General features: G+C 36.7%; 1 protein-coding gene and 1 long non-coding RNA gene across 2 annotated transcripts; both read left to right on the top strand.

The window, feature by feature from the left end:
- Positions 1-44: 44 nt before the first annotated feature.
- LOC149795391 (uncharacterized) lies at positions 45-11,023 on the top strand (the record flags this gene model as incomplete). Its single annotated transcript, XM_089963789.1, has 3 exons — positions 45-2,318; positions 5,042-5,159; positions 8,526-11,023. Coding segments are annotated over exons 2-3 (2,595 nt in total), but the record flags the coding sequence as incomplete, so codon positions are not given.
- A 4-nt stretch (positions 11,024-11,027) lies between these two features.
- LOC149795390 (uncharacterized) lies at positions 11,028-14,505 on the top strand. The gene is made up of 2 exons (XR_016422321.1): positions 11,028-12,280; positions 12,318-14,505. It is a non-coding gene; the product is annotated as an uncharacterized LOC149795390 (long non-coding RNA).
- The last annotated feature ends 8,428 nt before the right edge of the window (positions 14,506-22,933 follow it).

The following is a 22,933-nucleotide window of genomic DNA, read 5'->3' as shown; positions in this document are numbered from 1 at the left end:
TGGGAAATATTATTTCCCTGACACAGAGGATGATGCCTGGATAGTACATGCTGACATTGTTGGCCATCTTGATATTGCCCAGATGGCCAGTAGAGTCTTCCACTAAGTTTGAAAAAATAAATACATTTGAAATTACAGAGTTATGTGTTTTTCTATCACCTTCTTCATTTAGTCGGAATGTGACATGTAACACTGTGACAGTCACATGTAACACTGTGACACCATGCACCATATTGATGTGGCTAAATATGGGAAACTTCATATCATTCACATATATATTCAGAATATGATTCACACACACACACACAAGAAATTACAAGAGTAATAGTATCATCTTTTCCTCTAAATAAGGCTCCATCATAAAGGCTGAACACGAATGTCCTTTGTGTTACAGTGTGACAATTTTTTGACGATCATATGAAATGTTCAACATAGATATTGACAATTTTGCTTCTATATCTTTCTTTCTATTTGTACTATTTGAATTTATAACAAAGGTCTTAAACTGTGGTCTTGCTTTGCAAGTTCAAGGTACTTTATGTCACACTGTAACACACATGACACCCTAGTAGCCATTTTCTTCAAGTTGAAATTATGTGAAAACAAATTCACTCACTGATTTTCTATTTCTACGTGAAAGTCTATGTGCATTGGGCCTTCTAATAAACATAAATGCAACAACAGCATTATAATTTAAATTTTTGACATCAGTCCATCATGGCAGACACCAATTCTGGAGAACTACTCATATATGACAGCTTGCTTTCCATGCAGCGTAGGTATCTTGCAGGAACACAGGTTTTTCCATAAAATTGCAACATCAGAATAGCTGGAGTATAACCTATGTTCACTCGTGGCAACATGTTTTGCCCAAAACTGTTAATTTGATGGGTTTGTATTACAACCTACAATAGTAATAGTTGGTCCCAAATGCCTACAAGGGCTATGTGACTTGTACTTTAGTTGTTTGGAATATTTGAGAATGTGTTCTTGGCATTTGGGAAAGAATCTCGAACGAGGTCACCCAAAGTTGACCCTTATAATTTCTTGTTGGTCCTAAACAATTATGGTGTCGATCTTACATGCCACATGACTGCCATGGCAGGCCTCATGAAAATCTTGGACTGCACCTCCAGGATGGGTGACTATATTTAAATAGGGTTTCACCAAAGTCTTTCTATGATATCCAGTTGGTCTTAAATGAAAATGGCCACAATATGGAAATCTAGACAATCTTGTTATTATTACTTCTTCTGAAAGGATGGTTATATCAACATAGGATTCTCACCAAAAAACTTTCTGATGTCTACTTGGTCTTTGATAAAAATGGTGCTGATCTTGTGTCTATCTTAAAAATCTTGTTATCATTCAAGAATATCAGTTGGTTTCAACACTCAACATTTGCTCAAAAGATATGGTCTGAGATATTACAGGTGCAGCAGATTGTAGGGCCATTGGTCCTATTTCATCAAGCCCAGTGGATTTTTTTAACATTTAGCATCATAAGGGTACAGTATACATCATATTCACTTACATTAAATGGAAATTTCAAAAAGAATGATTGGTTGGAACTTTGTCATCAACATAATTGAGAAATGTTTTGTGATCAGTGGTCTCGGTGACATATTTGTTACCTTTGTAAAACAGTGGTTGAACATACCGGTTATTTCATGTACCTTGTACTCGAGTCTTCAGCTTGGTCTATTTTAGGTGGCATAAGAATATTTGGGGAGGGGCTAAAATGTTTTAGATACATGTACTGTCATGATGTACTTGTATTTGTAGCACTCCCAACAGCTCAAGTGTAATAGGTTTTCTTAGATTAATGTATTAGGCAGCTTGCTATGTTTTGCCACTTTGTTAAGTTTCCCCCATCCTTGATTCTATGAAACTTATCTCTAATGTGTCTTTCTTTTATCTCTTTGGTCATCCATTTAGATTTAAGTTCACATGATTGTCTAATACATGGATAAAAAGTTTGTACTTTGCATCAAAAGCAGTATTGACATTTTGAACATTTGCAAGAGCATTAAAAGGCATCAGAAACAACTAATTACAGAAGTTGTCTTCATGAAAATGGAGAAAATCCCTATTTTATTTCATGATGTTTGTTAACAGTAAATTTAGGCACATGTCTAGTGATACAGGATAGTGGTTACTTAGTTCGAACATAGGTACACAAATTTCACTTAAATTTTCTACTTTATTTGTTTATATATGGACAATTAATGTTGAACTATATTTCAGGATTCTAGTTGGGCTGCCAGTGACATGAGTGAAATTACCAGTTTGGAAACCGTCAAGCCACTTCTGAACAGGTTCTTTTTTTTTAGGAAGTCTATAATAAAATCACCACTTATTAATGTTTCATAATTATGTACACCAACAACATTTTCCATTGCTTTTCAAATATTTCAGTCCCCTCTACTTAGAATTTGGGGGTCTATAAGCACAGCTTATCAGAATAGGCTTTCTCTGTGTCTTCTATCCATATACTTTTAATAGTGTTGGTTTTAATATAACTTTTATATTTTATGGTGTCTGCAATTATCCCCCTTCCCTCCTTAGCATCCCTATCTTTTCATACAAACTTATATCCTTTAATATCGAGTAATGTATTGGTAATATTACTGTTTACAAATGTTTCACACAGACCAAGAATACATACAGATATCTTCTGATTCAACAGTAGCATGCCATACACTGAGGTTGGCGATTCTTGAGTCCTACTTTACACGTCCAGATGTACAAGTTTGCTTACTATCACTGTTTACCGCACGTGCTGGGATCAGTTTTAGTATGTACCATGAGGTCTATCATGTCATTTAATTTAATATACGTTATGTTTTGATTAGTATTTCTACCATAAACATTAACATTAGGAATATCATGTGTACATGAGGAATCAGGGGGGTTACATATTTTATAAGTATGGTCAAGTAGACATTAGTATTAGTATTTTTGCTGACCAGTTCGAAAATAATTTTACTGCATGAATTTGGCTGGGTCATGGTTGACATTAGATGCCATTTACTGTATGAATTAGGTTGGCCATGGTTGACATTAGATGGCATTTACTGTATAAATTGGGTTGGTCATGGTTGACATTAGATGCCATTTACTGCATGTATTTGGCTGGGTCATGGTTGACATTAGATGCCAATATACTGTATGAATTTGGTTGGCCATGGTTGACATTAGTTGGCATTTATTGTATGAATTAGGTTGGTCATCGTTGACATTAGATGACATTTACTGTATGAATTTGGTTGGCCATGGTTGACGTTAGATGGCATTTGAGTGTTATTGTTACAACTTAATTATGTATTAGATGTAAAAGTACATACACATTTGAAGCTATTACATGCTTCACACAGATCTGAGAGTACATACTATTTGACTGCATTAGGGATTTTGCTGTATACATGGTCTTTTAAGATCAGTTTATTGTTGCTTGTTGTATACAAACGTGAGATGGCATACTCCTCTTTGCCACTCACCTAATCTGGTGGCACTGTCTCCAAAGGACAGAGTTTCTCTTTGTGCTTGAGTGTTCCACTTGCATTCATCCACAATTGATGAACTGAGAATCCATGTTCTGTTTTGTTTATGTTGATTGTGGGGTGAGGGGTGTGCAGCTTTTGAGGGTTGTTTATGCCTGATAACTACTTGGGTTTGACATTTGTATTGGTGAAGCATCTGTGGTAACAGTAGATATATGTACTGATATAGGCCTAGGGCCATCTGTTAAATATACAGTACCAACTGACAAAGAGTCCCTTCTTGGCACCAGTGCCTTACTCAGTTGTACTTTGACAGTATTTAGTTCAGTAGTTAAATTGTTAACTTTCTCTTATAGTTCTGTGATAAGATTTGCTTGTCCACTGTTGATAATGATCAAGGATTCATAGGGCAGACTTTGATTCCCCGGTTTATGGTCTTGTCTCCTTAAATCTATGAATAGGAATGGAGCAAATGAGGCGAGTTGTGGTAATTTGTTTTGCATGTTTCTTCCCTCAAGACATGGCAGACAGTGAAGAAATACTGAAGCCAAATCAAACTGCCTATTCCCCTGAATATGAAGTCTAGTAGTGATCATGTAATTTGTCAAGTTACATGAGGATTTTTCTCCTCTTAATGAAATTAGAAAATTTGTCCATTTTGAAATGTCATCCTTTTTGCATATTGTCATTATATTTGTACTCTGGGATTTTTAAAAGGAAAAAGGTGTGAATAGCAGTGATCATATGAGGAGAAACTTTAATTGTCACACTTTGTAGATGATATTGGGTTGCTGTTGACCTCTTATATATACATTGCTGTGAGTCATGCTGAATTATGGTTCATCATCTTCCTTAAGGTGTGAATGATTTGTAGATTCCATATTTTCATAGGAATTATTACTCATCTCAGAAGGTGAGTTGATGTCCAGGGAGCTGAACCCTGAACAAGAATTAGATCAATCTGAGCTCAGTAGAAAGTTTGAAATCCACTTCATGGTTTTGTTCAGTATAGCCATTTTGAAAAAAGACCTTTGATCTTCTGGAATAATATCTTCCTGAATTTTAATCAAAGTTCACACAGTTTAGTTAAATAAAAATAATGGTGTAGAATGAGTTCAACGGTATTGCACACATACATACATATATACTGAATGACAGTATCTTGTACATACTAAATGACATCGTGTACATAATGACTATATCTTGTACATACTTAATGACAATATCTTGTATGTACTGAATGACAGTATCTTTAATAGCACAGGGATAATAATAGTAAGTAATAATCATGATTGTACATGTATTAATCTTGAAGGATATTTTGTAATTTTCATATTCTAAAATGTACAAGAAAGCTTAAGTTCAGCTGCATGTATGGTTGAAATCTTTAAACTCAATTAACGGATATGTACAAAATTTAGCAGAAACCTTACCCTCTCTCAAAGATGAAAAGAACTAATTATGCTAAAGAAAACTTTCATCTTATCTGATCTTCCTTTATATTCAACTGTAAGACAAGTTAAAATTTCCCTTTTCAGGTGAATGGATCTCTGTGTACAATGGCTAAGTATATTTTGGCAATATATGTGACATTGGAACAGGAATCTGCAATTAAAGAGCTATTTTTACACAGAAACTGGACATTTGTTGCAAAAGGTTGGTATGATTGGTTTTGACATATCTTAATTTTATTGTTTCATTTGGAGGACATCTGGTTGTTAACAAGTAATGCCTATTTGTTTTATTCTTTTGAGCTGTATCACATTCCAATACTGTAAGCCTTTAATAGTCACTCGAATACACAGCATGACGTTGAATGTCTGACTTAGCAGAGCCTCTGCTAGGCTTCACATTTGTCGCATTTTTATCAAGTAAATTTTTAAGTTTTTATTGATATAAGTCACTCAGGATACTTGATACCAGTTTTCACTATCTGCAGCAGTCAGTGGATCATGTTGGTGGATGATGAATAAGACATTATTCAAACATGACTGCAGCTAACTGCAAGCTTTCAGTAGGTCTTGAGAAACAATTAGATGTGATTAAGTAGGAAATAAGGAATGACCGAGGGATATTCTGTTGTTGAACAGGACGGCAAAAATATTCTGTGTTGTTAATTTATGTTTATTGCAAACTTTGAGTCTGAGACACACTTGGGACTGCATAGTGTCTTAGGGATTATTTACTTTGATAAAACATTTTTGTGGTCTGAACTTAACTGAGTAACAAAGGATGCCACTACAAGGATGACAGTCATCAACTGTAAAATGCCAGAGTCGCTTATACAAATTTAAAATTAAAAATGTACTTTATAAAAAAAATGTCTATTTCAAGCACAAAGAATATGGCTAATCTAGCTCTGAAAAACAAAAGATTTATATCCAGCTGCATCCGAGGGAGCTACCAGGTTACTTGTTGCCCCTATTTCTACTGCGGACTTTGAAAGGGGGTTTAGTCACCAGAATCTGACCTAAACAAACTTCTGAAATTCTATGGGTATATCTACTTTGAAAAATTTAATCAGAATTTCTGTTGTTGGGCCCAGTGTTAAGATTTTAATTTCAGGAAGGAATTTAAGAAATGATCTGGGGGAAAAATGAGGCAGATATTGATGAAGTGACAGTGACATTTTTCATAAAGACTAAGCAGTATTTTGTATTATCAGTTATAAGGGAACATTCTTATTCATTCTTGCTTTTCCTATGCTATACATTGAACTTCACATGTATATAATGGTATTGTAATATTTATTAATAGTTTTTCTTGTGCTTTGAAATGTAATAAAGTAATGTAAAAACTGTTTTATTGTCATGTTTATATAGATCAAAAATAGGGCCAATATAATATTATGCATATATTTAAGTCCATGCATCATGGCATAAAATGGCTCCTATGGCTGAAAAGTGGCTCCAAATTTTCAAATTTAGTGAATTTCATGGTGCAAAGAAAAATATTTCCAAGGGAAGCCCTGGCTCAGTCCTGGCAATTAGCGTTCTCCAAAACTTTGGAGCCAAAACAGCAAATAACTTGAACCAGAAATCAAAGCTTCATTTCTTTGTGATTTTTAAATTTTACTATACCTCGGTGTTTCCTCAGCACAACACAGCAATCACATTGGTATCTGCTTACAAATACATACATCTTTCTTGTATCCTAGAATACGGTAAATGCTAAAGCTGTGAAGATTAAATTGTTTACTTTCTTTCTAAATATAATAACACAGTACATGCAACAGATAATTATTTGAAGTTAACAGTAGCCTTAAAAAATGAAACAAAAATTTTTAAATCTAGAAAAGAGTTAATGAGATTATTAAAATCAGCCAGAGTATGAAATACATGTGTGCATGCCCCATCATGAGTGCAGCTTGGCCAAGGGTGCAGCATCTTTTTTGTGCGCCCAGTTTTTAAAACTGGTACAGATGTACATCTGAGCAAATAATCTCTGTTTTGAAACATGACCAACTGGAATTACAGATAAATATGTGAAGGCAGATAGATTGCACTAACCTGATTAATCCATAGGTTTGTTATTTATGAACATGTTTGACCATTGTGAGGTCATGTGCAGTCTTTTGATAATGAGAGGTAAGTAAATAAGGTTTAATATGCAGAAATTTAATCAACATATTGACATAATGAAATTAAATGTATTTGCAGTTGATTCCCAGGTTCACAGGAATGTGGCATTAAATGGAATAAAATGTTTATTTTTACCAGAGTAAATACATTTTCAAATTTTGGTGTCACTGCTTGTAATCAAAATTATGATAGAAGACTTGGAAGAATTCATATTTAGATGAAATAAGTATGCCTGCCAACAGGTGTATGGCTACTTGCGTACTAACCTGTCGATAATAACAAGTTTAATAAAAATGAGCCATCATGGAACCCAGTTACTGTGAACATGTTTTCTGTGAGTGCACATGGCCCCTTAAGTCCTTGGCTTGGAAAGGTAGCACTCACTTTGTTTTTAACAGACAATCCATTTGATTGAGCCTTGAATTTAATACATGTATTTGTTCAATACCAAGTGGAGGTCTGCCTCTTCAGCTACATGTTTGACTATAATCCCTTACCTTGTTTCCCCCAAGTGGCAACCCTTTTGAGACGCAAGTGTGATACTTGCTCAGTGGCAAGTAACAGAGGGTGGTTTTTTCACAATTGACATGAGTTCTGTTGCAACATTTGATAAATTTCACAAACTTTATGATTAGTGTTACTTACTGAACTCAAGCTCAATCTCTACATAAGCATCCACATGACAGTGAGGCCAAGGAAAGGGTATTGGATGGTATTTATGATAAGACCACATTGATTTACTCGACGATGGTGGAGAAATTAAAAACCTTTTCAGACAATAAGGATGACTTCTTGGACTTTGTACCAGATGACATTAGTTTGTGACATTTATTGGATACTATGAATTAAAAACAAACATGGCCATAACTTTCACCGTTTATTTGTAAGGCGTGTGGAATGAACATATTATGGGATATTGTAGATTAGATCATTCTGAACTGTTTCATGCTATATGGCCTTTAATTGAATTCATGGATTTATTCAGGTTTGTACGCATTTAATACAATTTCCCTTTAATAGGGTACCCAGGTAACCGATGATTAGGATTGACAGGTACTTGGTAGAAGTTTACTCAAATTCTGACAGCCCTTGCAGTGATGAATGGAGTTCAAGACAGGATCATTCTAAACTATCAAGCTTGAAGTTTTTTTTCAGTTAGTTAAAATTATGTTGTTTAACAAACTGCAATTTGAATTTGGTTCACATTTTGAACTGAAAGCTAAAATTATTGGCCCATTTCTTTCAACAACAAAAAAAAGCTATCAGCTTACTGCATTAATTAAAAAAGCAAATCTTTCATTGCAAAGAATTAGCCTGAAACATGCATTATTCATCAGAACAAATTGTGTTATATGGATCTTGATGGCTCCATGATTGGTGTTTATTACATTTGAGGATTACAGGATGTCAAAAACTCAATTCCAGCTTTATACTTTTCCAGATATCAGTGACTTTGATCTGAGGATCACAGAAAAAATCAAACATACTGATTCAGCTGATTTAGAGGAAAATACAGACAAAAAGAGTACAATAACCTCAGACAAACAGCTGAACACAGCTTTGTATGATTCCTTGAATGCCGACCTTACATATGTAACATGTTTGAAAAAAGCACAGAATGAGGGCTCTCACCTTAAAAGCAAGGAAGCCATCACTTTAACAAAGCATGATAATATTGAAAAAGACCTTGCACCCCAGATGCATAATGTGACATGCAGTCAGCAGTATAGGGCATCAAGGTCCTACACAGATGAATTTTCTTCAAGGCCTTCAGTCACAGAATTCAATGCAAGGATTCAAGATACAGAATCAAATTTTAATGGAAACCTACAGTTTTTAAAGACATGTAAACACATGGTACCTGGACCAGGTTCAGACAACCTATCACTCCCTGATAGGATAGTTTCAGCTACTGATAATGATGCAGAGGCCTGTAAAGAATCTGCTACAGCCATACCTCAGGAAAGTACCGACGGTAGCTACATACATGGTAATGATGGTAATAATGAAAAAGCACACCAGACGAGTGATCCCTCTTCTGTTGACCTGTTGTGTGTCAAGACTGAACCAGAAAAAAGCTGTGATGAAGATGGGGATGAATACAGTGGACGAAACAACATGGATGGAGTTCTTACTCCAAGTACAGAGAGGACCAAATCAAGAAAAGAAGACATTCACTTCCCAGAGGTAGAAAAAAGCCCAATGTATATGGATACTTTCAGAAAAGACTTTAAGCAAGTCCTTTCAAGCAGTGTTGAGTGCAGCCAATCACAAGGAGAGAAAGCAAACCAAATCTGCATAACAAGCACACAAGGAAGTCAAATGCATGTTAATCTTGATATATTCAGAAAGGAAATGGAACAAGTTCTCAAATCAAGCAGCAGGAGGAGCCAGGTCTCTGAGAATAAGGATAACTGTTGTCTTGAAGGCGACCCAGAAAGCCAGAGAAAGGCACAGTATTACTGCGAGGAGTGTGATCGGACCTTCACTAAACATACCTGGTTCCTTAATCATAAGCGTGATGGGAAATGTCGTTTTGAATGTGAGTACTGCGGAAGAGTCTTTCTCTCCAAAAGATGGGAAGACTACAAAGCGCATGTTAACCATCATAGGAGGGAGAGGGTTTTCAAATGCCACCTCTGCTCAAAAAGCTACATGAATAAACGCTCACTCAATGAGCACATGCTAGAACACTCAGGAGTTAAGAATTTCACTTGTGAAACATGCAATTTGAAATTCCATACCTCAGGCAGATTGTGGATTCATAACAGAAAAAATCATCCAGAAAGAATTGACTCACATCGCTGTCCCATATGTAATTGTACATTTGAGTCTGGAGCTTTAATGAATGAACATTTGGCCTCCCATCAGGAAGATAAACCATACCACTGCAATTTTTGTGATCAACATTTCAAAAGACTTGGTAATCTCAAGGTGCATATGTCCAAGTCACATCTCAACAGATTATTTACACCAGCACCTTCCTCAACTGTCAATTCTTCACAAGAGTTCTCTCCAGCTCTAGAGTCATCAGGACCAAGTTCTGTCGGTGTAAGTTCAGACACAAGCAGCACTGTGGATGATGCTGGTCAGATGAAGGATGAAAAAGAGGAAGATACTGAGGCTAAGAACCAGTTGGATACAGGCATGGATGACTCACTAGATGGGTCTAACAGAACCAAAAAGCAGCATAGATCTGCCATGGATGAGAGAAATGAGGATGATTCATCTGACCTATCAGCCTTCACTTCGGTTAAGGAAGAAACCATGGATAGCAGTTGTCAGAGTGAAATTGATTCTGCCAATGAATCATGGTCAGGGTCCTATGATCTGTCTCAGAGACATCCACTTAGCTTTCAAAGTAATCAAGAACAAGAACAGAGAAGCCAAGATAAGCAAGCTGGAGCCTCAAATTCTGGGCTCTACTGTGAAGAATGTGGAAGAACTTTTATCCAGCAAAGATGGCTAAAAGACCACAAACGAAATGGCAAATGTCGCTTTGAATGTTCATATTGTGGAAAAGTTTTTTTGTCCAGACGGTGGGATGATTATCAGACACATTTAAACCATCACAATCAGGAAAGAATCCATAAATGTGAGTTGTGCCCTAAAAGTTATATTTCAAAGAGATCCCTGAAAGAACATTTGTTGGAACATGTAGGAGAGAAGAACTATGTTTGTGATTTGTGTGGTCAACGTTTTCTGTCAGCTGGTCGACTATGGATGCATAGTAAACGATGGCATCCAGATGAAAATACATCCTTCGCCTGTGAGATTTGTGGGAAAAGTTTCAAAATGTCAGCTTCACTGAGGGATCATATGGTCGTTCACACAGAAGAGAGACCATACGAGTGTGAAATCTGTCTAAAAAAATTTAAAAGACGCTCTGAAATTCGTGCCCATTCCCGACTCCACAAACCGGATTACAAGTGTAACCCATGTGGGGTGTGTGGAAAGATGTTTAGTACAAAGTTTCAAATGCGTGAGCATGAGAAACGGCACAGGAAGGAGTATAGCGTGTACTGTGAAGTTTGTGGGAAGGGCTTTTATGGTAAGAACTTTCTGGCTGATCACATGAGAACACACAGTGGGGAAAAACCTTATGAATGTCCCATTTGTCACTATCGGTGTGCATTCTCTGGTAACCTAACCAAGCACATGCGATGCCACAATAAAGAACAAAGCAGTGAATGACTGCTACTGTATGCTGGATTATCAAGACAAAGTGTAATGAATTCATGTGTAATAAGGGGCTGGTAAAACTCCTTTATATAATGAATGCATAATAAGAGGCAGGTTGAATTCCTTTACATCATGGATGAGGCTGGTAGAACTCTCTTACATGATGAATGTCTTACATAATGGATGTGAAATAAGAGGCTGGTAGAACTCTTCTGCATGATAGATGTGAAATAAGAGGCTGGTAGAACTCTTTTACATGATAGATGTGAAATAAGAGGCTGGTAGAACTCTTTTGCATGATAGATGTGAAATAAGAGGCTGGTAGAACTCTTTTACATAATGGATGTGTAATACGAGGCTGATAAAACTTTTCATAATGGAAGTGTGATAAGAGGCTGGTAGAACTCCTTTACATAATGTATGTGTAATAAGAGGCTGGTGTGTGTGTGTGTGTGTGATTTCGATTTTTAACATAGCTTTAACAATTTTTCAGTCATATCACTACAATGTCTGCAGTGTGGCAGTTTAAAGTGATGTCTAGCACTGGAGCATCATGCCACAGACGTGTAGCATGATGTCCCACCCAGTCACATTATCCTGACACCAGGCTGACCATTCCTAACACTAACCTCTTAATGCTGAGTGCCAAGCGAGGCAGCTGTTAGTACCATTTTCTTAAGTCTTTGGTATGACTTGGCCAGGGATCAAACCCACAAACTCCCGCATCAGAGGCAGACGCTCTAACCACTAAGCCACTGGAGCAGTATATAACAAGAAGCTGGTAGAACTCCTTTACATAATTGATGTGTAATAATTGGCTGGTAGAACTCTTTTGCATGATGGATGTGTAATAAGAGGCTGGTAGAACTCTTTTACATAGTGGATGTGTAATATGAGGCTGGTAGCTCTTTTGCATAGTGGATGGTAATAAGAGGCTGATAGAACTCTTTTACATAATGGATGTGTAATAAGAGGCTGGTAGAACTACTTTACATCACTGATGTGTAATAAGTGGCTGTTAGAACTCTTGCATGATGGATGGTAATAAGAGGCTGGTAGAACTCCTTTACATCATTGATGTGTAATAAGAGGCTGGTAGAATTCCTTTATATCGTGGGTGAGGCTGGTAGAACTCTTTTACATGATGGATGTGTAATAAGAGGCTGGCAGAGCTCTTTTACATAATGGATGTGTAATACGAGGATGGTAGCTCTCTTTCATAGTGGATGATAATAAGAGGCTGGTGTGTGTATGTGTTTGGGATTTTTAATGTAGCTTTAACAATTTTGCAGTCATATCGCTGAAATGTCTGCAGTGTGGCAGTTTATAGTGATGTCTAGCACTGAGGCTTAATGAAGCAGACATGTAGCATGATGTCCCACCCAGTCACATTATCCTGACACCAGGCTGACCAGTCCTAACAATAACCTCTTAATGCCGAGTGTCTAGTGAGGCAGCTGTTAGTACCAGTTTTATAAGTCTTTGGTATGACTCAGTCGGGGTTTGAACCCACGACATCTCGCATCCAAGGCAGACACTCTAACCACTAGGCCACCGGAGCGGTCTAATAAGAGGCTGGTAGGACTCCTTTACATAATAGATGTTTAATAAGAGGCTGGGAGAACTCTTACATAATGGATGTGTAATAAGAGGCTGGTAGAACTCTTTTACATAATGGATGTGTAATAAGAGGCTGGTAGAACTCTTTTGCATGATGGATGTGTAATAAGAGCCTGGTAGAACTCCTTTCCATGATGGATGTGTAATAAGAGGCTGGTAGAACTCCTTTCCATGATGGATGTGTAATGAGAGGCTGGTAGAACTCCTTTCCATGATGGATGTGTAATAAGAGGCTGGTAGAACTCTTTTACATAATGGATGTGTAATAAGAGGCTGGTAGAACTCTTTTGCATGATGATGTGTAATAAGAGGCTGGTAGAACTCCTTTCCATGATGGATGTGTAATAAGAGGCTGGTAGAACTCCTTTCCATGATGGATGTGTAATGAGAGGCTGGTAGAACTCCTTTCCATGATGGATGTGTAATAAGAGGCTGGTAGAACTCCTTTCCATGATGGATGTGTAATAAGAGGCTGGTAGAACTCTTTTACATGATGGATGTGTAATAAGAGGCTGGTAGAACTCCTTTCCATGATGGATGTGTAATAATAGGCTGGTACAATTCCTTTCCATGATAGATGTGTAATAAGAGGCTGGTAGAACTCTTTTACATGATGGATGTGTAATAAGAGGCTGGTAGAACTCCTTTCCATGATGGATGTGTAATAAGAGGCTGGTAGAACTTTACTTAATGGATGTGTAATAAGAGGCTGGTACAATTCCTTTACATGATGATGTGTAATAAGAGGCTGGTAGAACTCCTTTCCATGATGGATGTGTAATAATAGGCTGGTACAATTCCTTTCCATGATGGATGTGTAATATGAGGCTGGTAGAACTCTTTTGCATGATGGATGTGTAATAAGAGGCTGGTAGAACTCTTTTTCATAATGAATGTGTAATAAGAGGCTGGTAGGACTCCTTTACGTAATAGATGTTTAATAAGAGGCTGGGAGAACTCTTACATAATGGATGTGTAATAAGAGACTGGAAGGACTCCTTTACGTAATAGATGTTTAATAAGAGGCTGGGAGAACTCTTACATAATGGATGTGTAATAAGAGACTGGTAGAACTCTTTTACATAATGAATGTGTAATAAGAGGCTGGTAAAACTTTACATAATGGATGTATAAGAAGAGGCTGGTAGCACTCCTTTGCATAATGGATTTTATGTAAATTTGATTGTGAGAAATCCATAGTTTGTGTTTATGTATCCCCCAAATTATGTACACAGAATAATATACATGCTCTAATTTTATTATAGAATACAAAAGAAGATCTCATTTATAAATATATTCTGTGCATCAGCTGATCAGTGCTATGTCGAGTTTGAGATTAATGTTACGTAATGTAGTTTTGGGACAGGAAAAAATTGTTTTTTGTGTACAAAGACATATATGCATGTAAAAAAATAGAAGAACCTGTTTCACATCTCAACACTTTTGGAGAAAAAAATGTAAAGATAAAATCAGCATGATCACCATGTCACATAGCATTGACCAGCTCTTGTTTAGTTACCATGTCAGCAAACTGTTATAAACTGCTATGGTTGTTTTCATGTTTTTCATATCCATGTTTGGGTTTCTCCAGCATGAAATAAAATAATATTAAATAAAAACTTCTTAATTCACAAGTGAGTTTTTATCTACCTGTATGCTAGTGTACCATACATGCCAACCATTATGCTTTTTTCCACTAAATTATGCCCTACATGTACATGTATTCGGATTACTCGCACTCACTTGTAAGTTAAATTAAATTACTTGTACACTCACTTGTAAGTTAAATTAAATTACTTGTACACTCACTTGGAAGTTAAGTAAAACTACCTTGTACACCTAACTTAAAAGTTAACTCACTACTTGTAAACTCGTAAGTTAAGTCAAACTACTTTGTACGCTCACTTTTATGTACTTTCATTTGAGAAGACTGGATAGATTCTCTAGAAACAAATACATAACGAATTCACACTACAACACTGGTAAGGGGTATTAAAAGGTAACATTAAGCCTAGTCCTATAATGTAAGACGTCTACCCTGATATTTATTTTTTATGAGTCGACCAACAATAATATCGTGTTAAACGTCTTAAATTGTAGGACTACTTTTAGCCATGTCTTGCACTTGTGTAGTTATCAGAATTACCTCTTTTGAAGGCACGACTATTGTTGTTCTCAGCCAAGTCACTAAATTGCTACAGCCATTTATAATATATGTACAAATGTCCAAAAGTTTGTAACTCTGTCTGCACGGTATCGTCTCGCCTCGTTTTGACGCAGTGTCGAAATCTCCTGTCAGGCCCGGCCCTAGGATGTGCGTGGCCCAAAGCAGCAAGCGATGAGCAGGGCCTCAAGCAAAAAAAAAAAATTGCATTGCGGAGTTGATTTCATACCAATACGGTATTGGCAGCGCGGACCCTGAAAGCGTGGGGCCCAAGGCAGTTGCCTCGTTCGCCTTATCCTAGGGCCAGGCATGTCTCCTGTTCTCGCATAGCACATCTCTCAATAATAAGTCATGAGCACAATTGTTTACACTATATGACTAATGAAAAGGGAGTCATACATATGGCAAAATTAGTCTAAAAGCCAGTTCGAGTTTCCTCTGACCCTTGCCACCCCACTTCTTGATATTTGGACATTTATGTTGGGGTGTAGGTTGAGAGCGCATTCCCTATGGAAAACTTGGAATTCGCCGACACCACTAATCGACCCAGCACACTTGAACGACCTTTCATCGAGATATATCTGCATGAAATCGATAGGAATATGATTTATTTTCTCAAACATCGTGAGCATAGCATTCATGTCTTTAATCCGCTAACAAACGAGACGAAAGTACGTCGTTGCTGAAACTTGACCTGGATCTGGCTATTTGCATTCCGAGTCACATGACTATACAAATCTCGGAACCTACATGTCGATGACATCAGAGGTCATATAATCACGTGATATCGACAATAAACCAATTTCCCAAGCTGTTGTACATAGAATTTGGACATATTATATAGAAGTCACTTAATGTTTGTAAATAAATATACTGCACACTTAATTCTCAACATATTTATTCTGAGAACAACGAACAGAAACCTGTCGGTATCGCAGCAGGGTGGAGAAAACCATTTTCAAGAAGTAGCGAGCACGTGTCAGTGATGTGTTTTTTTTGTTGGTGTCACGTGACAACACCATTGACTAGTGCTCTTCGTAGTGAATCTAATTTTCTTCGAATTTCTGCAACATTTACAGATTTTCGTCATTGTTTTCACAATAAATAGTTTGAGAATTTTATGCTTTTTCATTTTTCTATGAAAATTACGTGGCTTGTATTTATATGTTCGATTTGTTTTCCTACAGCAACACTAGAAATGGTCTATTGTTAATATCACGTGACTGTATCACCTCGGATGTCATTGAGATGTAGGTTGCGAGAGTTGTGTACTCACGTGACTAGGAATATAAATGGCCAGATCCAGGTCAAATTTTAGCAACGATGTACTTTCGTCTCATGTATCAGCGGATAATTGACATAACGAATGCTATGATCGCAATTTCTGAGAAAATAAATCATATTCCTATCGATTTCATGCAGGTATATCTCCACGAAAGGTTGTTCAAGTGTGCTGGGTCGGCTAGAAAGCGGCTACCCCCATGCCGACACCAAATGGTGTCGGTGAAATCCAACTTTTCGATAAGGAATGCGCTCTGACCCTACACCGCAATATAAATGTCCACATATCAAAAATGGGGTGGCAAAGGTCAGAGGAAACTCGGACTATCGAAAAGCCTTCCATAATCATTTGTGAATTGAAACAAAGTTACGTACTAGTAAAAAAAAAAATCAAACTCAGCACCAAAAAAATTCCAATCAACAAATCCTCATGAAAATTCAAACAACTATTCTGACCGGCATTATTGTACAGTACGGAATTATTAAAATAATCAATTATATATTTGATTACTTTACATGTAATATTGTAATTGTAATCAATTCGTACAAAAGAACGAATCAGTAGTTGTAATTAATTTCAAATTCTGGAAAAGTAATGAAAAGTTATAACTACTTTTAAATTACAGTTACTATTTGGCATAATTACACTTGGCAGCTTACAGCGCAATAGCGCGATTAGAATAACGGAAATAAAAAGAAGAGGGAAAAACAGGCACGTTTTTTTTTGCAAATGTTGGGAAATGAATTGTACAGTATTGTGTTTAATTTGTTACGTTGAACTCTTAGTGCCAAGAGAGCTGAGTTGGGAAAGACTGAACAGGAGTAATGTAACTGTACTCTAATTACCCGGATACTAAAAGTAATTATACTTGATTACTTCAGTATGATAGAGTAATTGTAATTGCAATCACCTACTTCAGTTGTTTGTTTTTTTTTTTAAATAGTAATTCTGATTCATTACGTTTACAACAGTAATCAAGACAACACTGCAGACAAGGCAAATCCACTTCCCACCATAATAAACATCCAGTACGTACCTCCGCAAGTGATAGCAACATGACTCACAGTGGATAACTGCATCAGTATCAAGAATGACACTAAGAGTTATAACGTTTGATGTAGAACTGTCGTTGCCGATTTTTTATGGGCTCTTTATTGTTTGTTTAAAACATATTTAATAAATTTTAATTAGAGATTACAAGAGGTGCAGCCAATGGCTTATAATGTTCTTCATTTACGATTCAAAAATAGTATTTATATAATAATATATGACAGATGATATTAAGTTTAATGAGAGAAAAACCTAACTTATTAATAGTCACAGCGAAGAGGCTTTTTGTTAAACATTGGCATTTAGCCAAGGTATATAAAGCAGGAGGATGAACAACGATGGCACAGGTGAAGGACGAGGATAAAGAAAAGAAAGAAGTTGACTGGAGACATTGTCAAATATATGTTCAGTTCAGACATTGCATAGAAAGTTACGAAAAATAGCAAGAAAAGAAAGGTAAGGAACAACAACAACAAATAAATAAAGATATAAAAAGGATCAGAAAAGTTAGATTAAAAGTGAATAATGCTTCCTTCTTGAGTTAGTTGATTCAGATGCGATGGCGAATCATTGGAAAAAAAATAAGAGAAATTGGTCTTTGCAGCTGTTTATAACCAGTGAACGTGCATGCGTGATGGTAACATTTGGACTTAAGTGACTTTTACTTTTCAACGAATTTATAAACACCATGGAAAACATTTACTTCATACGGAAGTGTCGCACCACCACACACTACGGTATTTCAAGTTAAATTACTACAAGGAGTAAGGGATTGAAACAGTTTGGTGCGTTGTCCATGGCAATAACAACAAGAAAAGAAGTGTTGATGTACTTTATGTAGATCTGTATCTACAGAACGGCGATCCGATTATATTATTTGTAAATAAATGTTGACTTTGTGAAATGCAACTTGGTTTAAGTCGGGCATGAACGGTTTGAAATTTCCTATTACCACATACAAGTGTCTGAGAACATAAGTATCGCGAGCATTTAATGTTCTTTTGAAGTTACGAATGGAGTCTTTTTTGACGTGTCTCAGTAGATAATGTATTCCATTCTCGAATGGTCGAAGGAAGAAATGAATTGTAATAAAGATTTGTTCTAACCTGTACTAATTGGAAATTGTTTACATTACGTAAAGCCTCGCTAGTAATAACTCTAATAGCAGGTGTAATCACAGATGTGAGGTATGGTGTATGGAGGGCTTGAACTGGTTGCCGTTTTATACAAGAATCTAGTTTGTATTTTCGCCGTCTGTATTCAAGACTTTCTCATCCTATATCTCTGTACAGCGCTTCAAAAGACATACATTTTGTTGCATCAGTCACAAGTATGGCTGCTTATTTTTGCATTTTTTCCAGTTTTCTTTTCTCGAGTAATGTGCACTTGTCCCAGAATAAATTACCATATTCCAGAATGGGTCGTATAAAAAACGTAAACATCATTTCCTGATCAGTTCGAATTCGAGTTTGCGGATTACATTAATTCTTGAGCATGCCTTTTCATTTATGTTGTCTATTTGTTTGTCATGAACAGTCACTTGGGAAAAAAAATCAAAGATGTTTGTGCACGTCAACTTCCGGGAATTCTTTGTTGACAATATATAATGATGGATGAAAGGGTTTATTGATTTTCTTTGAAATTGCAAAATATTCAGTTTTAGAAGAGTTGAAAGATACAAGTCAATTTGCCCACTGAGTGCTTTTTGTCCAAGTCAGAGTTGAGGTTACGACGGGAACATCTACGATTAGAAAAAGACTTGTTTCGTCTAAAAATAAATTGACTTTGAAGTTAATATCACTTATGCGTATCAAGAAAAGTAAGGATCTAACGGATCCTGAGGACACACCACCTCTATTTCACCTCCAATATGAAAACACGCCAGTAAGTAGCACTCGTCTTCTGCTGTTGCTATAGCCCGAGAACCATTTTATAAGACTTCCTGTGATACCCATAGCTTTGAATTTGTGAACGACTCCGTTGTGTCACACTAAGTCAAAAAGCTTTACTTATCTCAAAACACAACTCTGATTTCCTTATAGGAATCTGTTGCTGTGCAGAACGTTCATAGAAGAATTTTAATTGATTAACTATAGAACCATCAGAAATAAATCCAGACAGAAAATGTACAGGAATGTTATTTTCACGGAAGTAAGTAAATGTGTTTAAAAAACCGGTCTTTGTAAAAAAAATATATTTTAATTTTTTTTTAAAATGCAAATAGTACTGAGAAGAGATTTTGGTTTGTAATTAGATACGATGGTATGGTAGTCCTTCTTTAAAATTCGACAAACGTTTGCATCTTTCCCAGTGGCTAGAATGGTTGATTCTCTAAGAGACTGGTAAAAAAAAAAAAAGTGAACATTGCGGATGTTAGAGTTCATTACACAGCTCACGCAGAATACAATCATTCAGTTCACGCATAATACGGTCATTCAACTCACGCAGAATACGGTCATTCAGCTCACGCAGAATACGGTCATTCAACTTACGCAGAATGCAATACAGTCATTCAACTCACGCAGAATACGGTCATTCAACTCACGCAGAATACGGTCATTCAACTTACGCAGAATACAATACAGTCATTCAACTCACGCAGAATACAGTCATTCAACTCACGCAGAATACAATACAGTCATTCAACTCACGCAGAATACAGTCATTTAGATCATCGGGCGTAAAAGCCTTGCCAAGAAGAAAGCATTTGATAACAATCTGTTCTTCATCAGGCGTTAGTTAGTTCTATTAATACTCAAGCTTACATCCGCATATGAAGGAATATACAAAAAGTTAACATTTGATTCATCTTGTACAATTTGAACCATAACAAACGATTAAATAATTTAGCTTTGTCAACTTCATCGAAATTATCGAACCGTTATATTGTAGGCATGGAATAAAATGTGTAACGTGAGAGTTGACGACTACCGTAAGGACTGATAACCAGTCTTTGGATGATGTTGTGCATGATTTCAGCTTTTGTGCTAATTTGTCAGAATGTAGCTATTTGGCTTCTCGAATTATAGCGATTGGTTTGTTCAGCATGGAACAAAATTTAGTCCAAGATAATACCATCATGATTTTCCCAATTTGATTCTTTAAGTTTTTGCGAGAAAATTTTTCTCAAAACCAAACTTTTGATAAAAATAAGAAAAGCTTTGTGAATGCACACATTAAGATTTTTAATTTAGTGTTTCCGGTTAACTAAGTTTTTCTATGCGCTACTGATGTGTCTCTACAATATTTGTTTACATAGAGCGTATGTAAAACTATATCACCTACTTAATTAGATTGCTCTGAAGTGCGTCAAAACATGTGACGTAATGCACTAACTTTCCGACAAGGAGTCTAGTGGTCGAAAGCATGCCAAGAAGAGCATTAGCATGTTAACATGCAAAATGCACCAATACAGTTATATCTTTGTATAACTCTGGTCTACAATCTTTTAGAAGTCGTCTGCTTCAGAGATAAAATGTGCTATTTAGTATGGATTTTGTTGTTGTTATTATTGTGGGGTTTGACGCCATTTTTCAGCACACAATATGCTATACATGGCGGCCAGTATTAATGGTGGAGGAAGAACCCGGTAAAACCCCGGAAAGAACAACCGACCCACGAGAAGCTACTAGTATGGATTGTGATGTGCTGCGATTAAATATGACAATTAAAGCAACTAATTGGATTTTGATGTGCTCAATTTAAATATGACAATTAAAACAACTAATTGGCTACTGTTTCTAAGATATTTAAGTTTGTAGATTTTACGTCTATGTATATTGTTTAGATGGTAGAGTTTTAATCATAAATTGTAAACCTGGGTCTTTTAATGTGTTTATGGTTGCTTTACATGGTAATAGCTCACCTGTCCTGTTTATGTAACACTTTAAGAAACAGCAAAAAGGTTATATAAATATTATAAAATATGAAACAAAAGATACAAAACTATGTATGTATGTATGTATATATATGTGTGTGTGTGTGTGTGTGTGTGTACATAGTTTAGTCCTTATTTTATTCATTGTCTACCCGGTGCATCTTGGCTTGATTGGTGGGAAATATCTAGATGAGAGTGCAAAACAATTATCTTTATTGACATGTTGCAACCAAGACTTCTGTATGCCTTGAGGGTGTTTTCCACCAGTTCCCTGTAGTTGTCTGCCTTGTTGTTTACGAGAAAATTTGTTGCCACTAACTGAAAGGCTTTCCATGCCATCTTTTCCTAACTACGCAGTGCACGGTCAAATGCATCCTCTCAAAGAATTTCACGAAGCTGAGAACCAACAAAGACACCTTCCTTTATCTTAACTTCACTAAACCTTGGAAATTTTCCTCGAATGTACTTGAAAAATGCTTGTGTTTTGACCATGGCCTTGACAGAGTTTTTCATCAGACCAAGCTTGATGCGCAAGGGTGGCAACAAAATCTTCCTTGATTCAACAAATGGTGGATGCTGAACACTTTTCCTCCCAGGCTCCAAATACTGTCGGAGTGGCCAGTCTCTCTTGATGGAGTGGGAATCTCTCGCACAACTATCCCATTCTCAGGGAAAACAGCAGCTCTTTGTGTATCCAGTCTGCAGACCAAGTAAGAGTGCATGAATCTTCAAATCGCCACAAAGCTGATAATGATGTTGGTCATAGTGTATGCCCCTGAAAAGTTGTCTCATGTTTTGATAGATTTCCTTCATATGGACTGCATGACTAACTGGAATTGATGGAACACATTGCCGTTGTGCAGCAAAACAGACTTAAGACTCATCTCCAATGAATCAGTGAACAGTCTCTACTCATCTGGATCATAAATGATGTTGAAGGCTGCCGTCACACCATCAATGATGTTGCAGGCAACCAGATCACATTCCATGAGGAAGAATGGGACAAGATCCTTTTGACGGTCACGGAACCCCTATCATCACCTGCCAAGAGATTCCACTGGTGTAGTCTGGAGCCCAACAGTTTTGTCTCACTCTTAGATAGTTCCAAATCCGTGACAAAGTCATTCAGTTCACCTTGTGGTATCAGGTGTGGTTTGGTAGAGGAGGATGGGAGGAAATATGGGTCACTTCAAATTGATGGTTCAGGACTAGAAGTTTCATCCTCTTCCTTGTCTGACTCGAGTGAGAATAATTATGGTGCATCAGGAACCATCCGTCCTTCTCCGTGTGATACTGGGCGTATAGGTGATGGACTGTTTGGATAATGCACAGTCCGCTTTTTCTTCTTTGACACACGTTTCCCAGCTGGATGCACCATGCAGAAGTAAAAGTTGCTTATATGATCTGCTTGCTCTCTCCAAATCATTGACTCTGTAAAAGGCATGGGTTTCATTTTTCTGTCAAACCTCTGGCGAAGATTTGTTGCACAAGTGTTCCAGCATATGTGTGGGGCCCACTACTTGTCCTAATCTCCATTTTTTGCAGCCAAAATAAAGGTGATATGCTTTCTTAACCATAGTAGTTATACTGCTCTTTAGTGATGCAAAAGTCACTTCACCATAAACATAGCAGAAGTTATCTGCATTGTGCACACAAGTACGAGGCATCTCTGAA

Source organism: Sinohyriopsis cumingii, chromosome 7, assembly GCF_028554795.1.
Source record: "Sinohyriopsis cumingii isolate HCF-2022 chromosome 7, ASM2855479v2, whole genome shotgun sequence".
Taxonomy (NCBI): Eukaryota; Metazoa; Mollusca; class Bivalvia; order Unionida; family Unionidae; genus Sinohyriopsis; species Sinohyriopsis cumingii.
The sequence above is the reverse complement of the archived record's forward strand: the minus strand, read 5'-3'. Positions and strand labels throughout refer to the sequence as shown.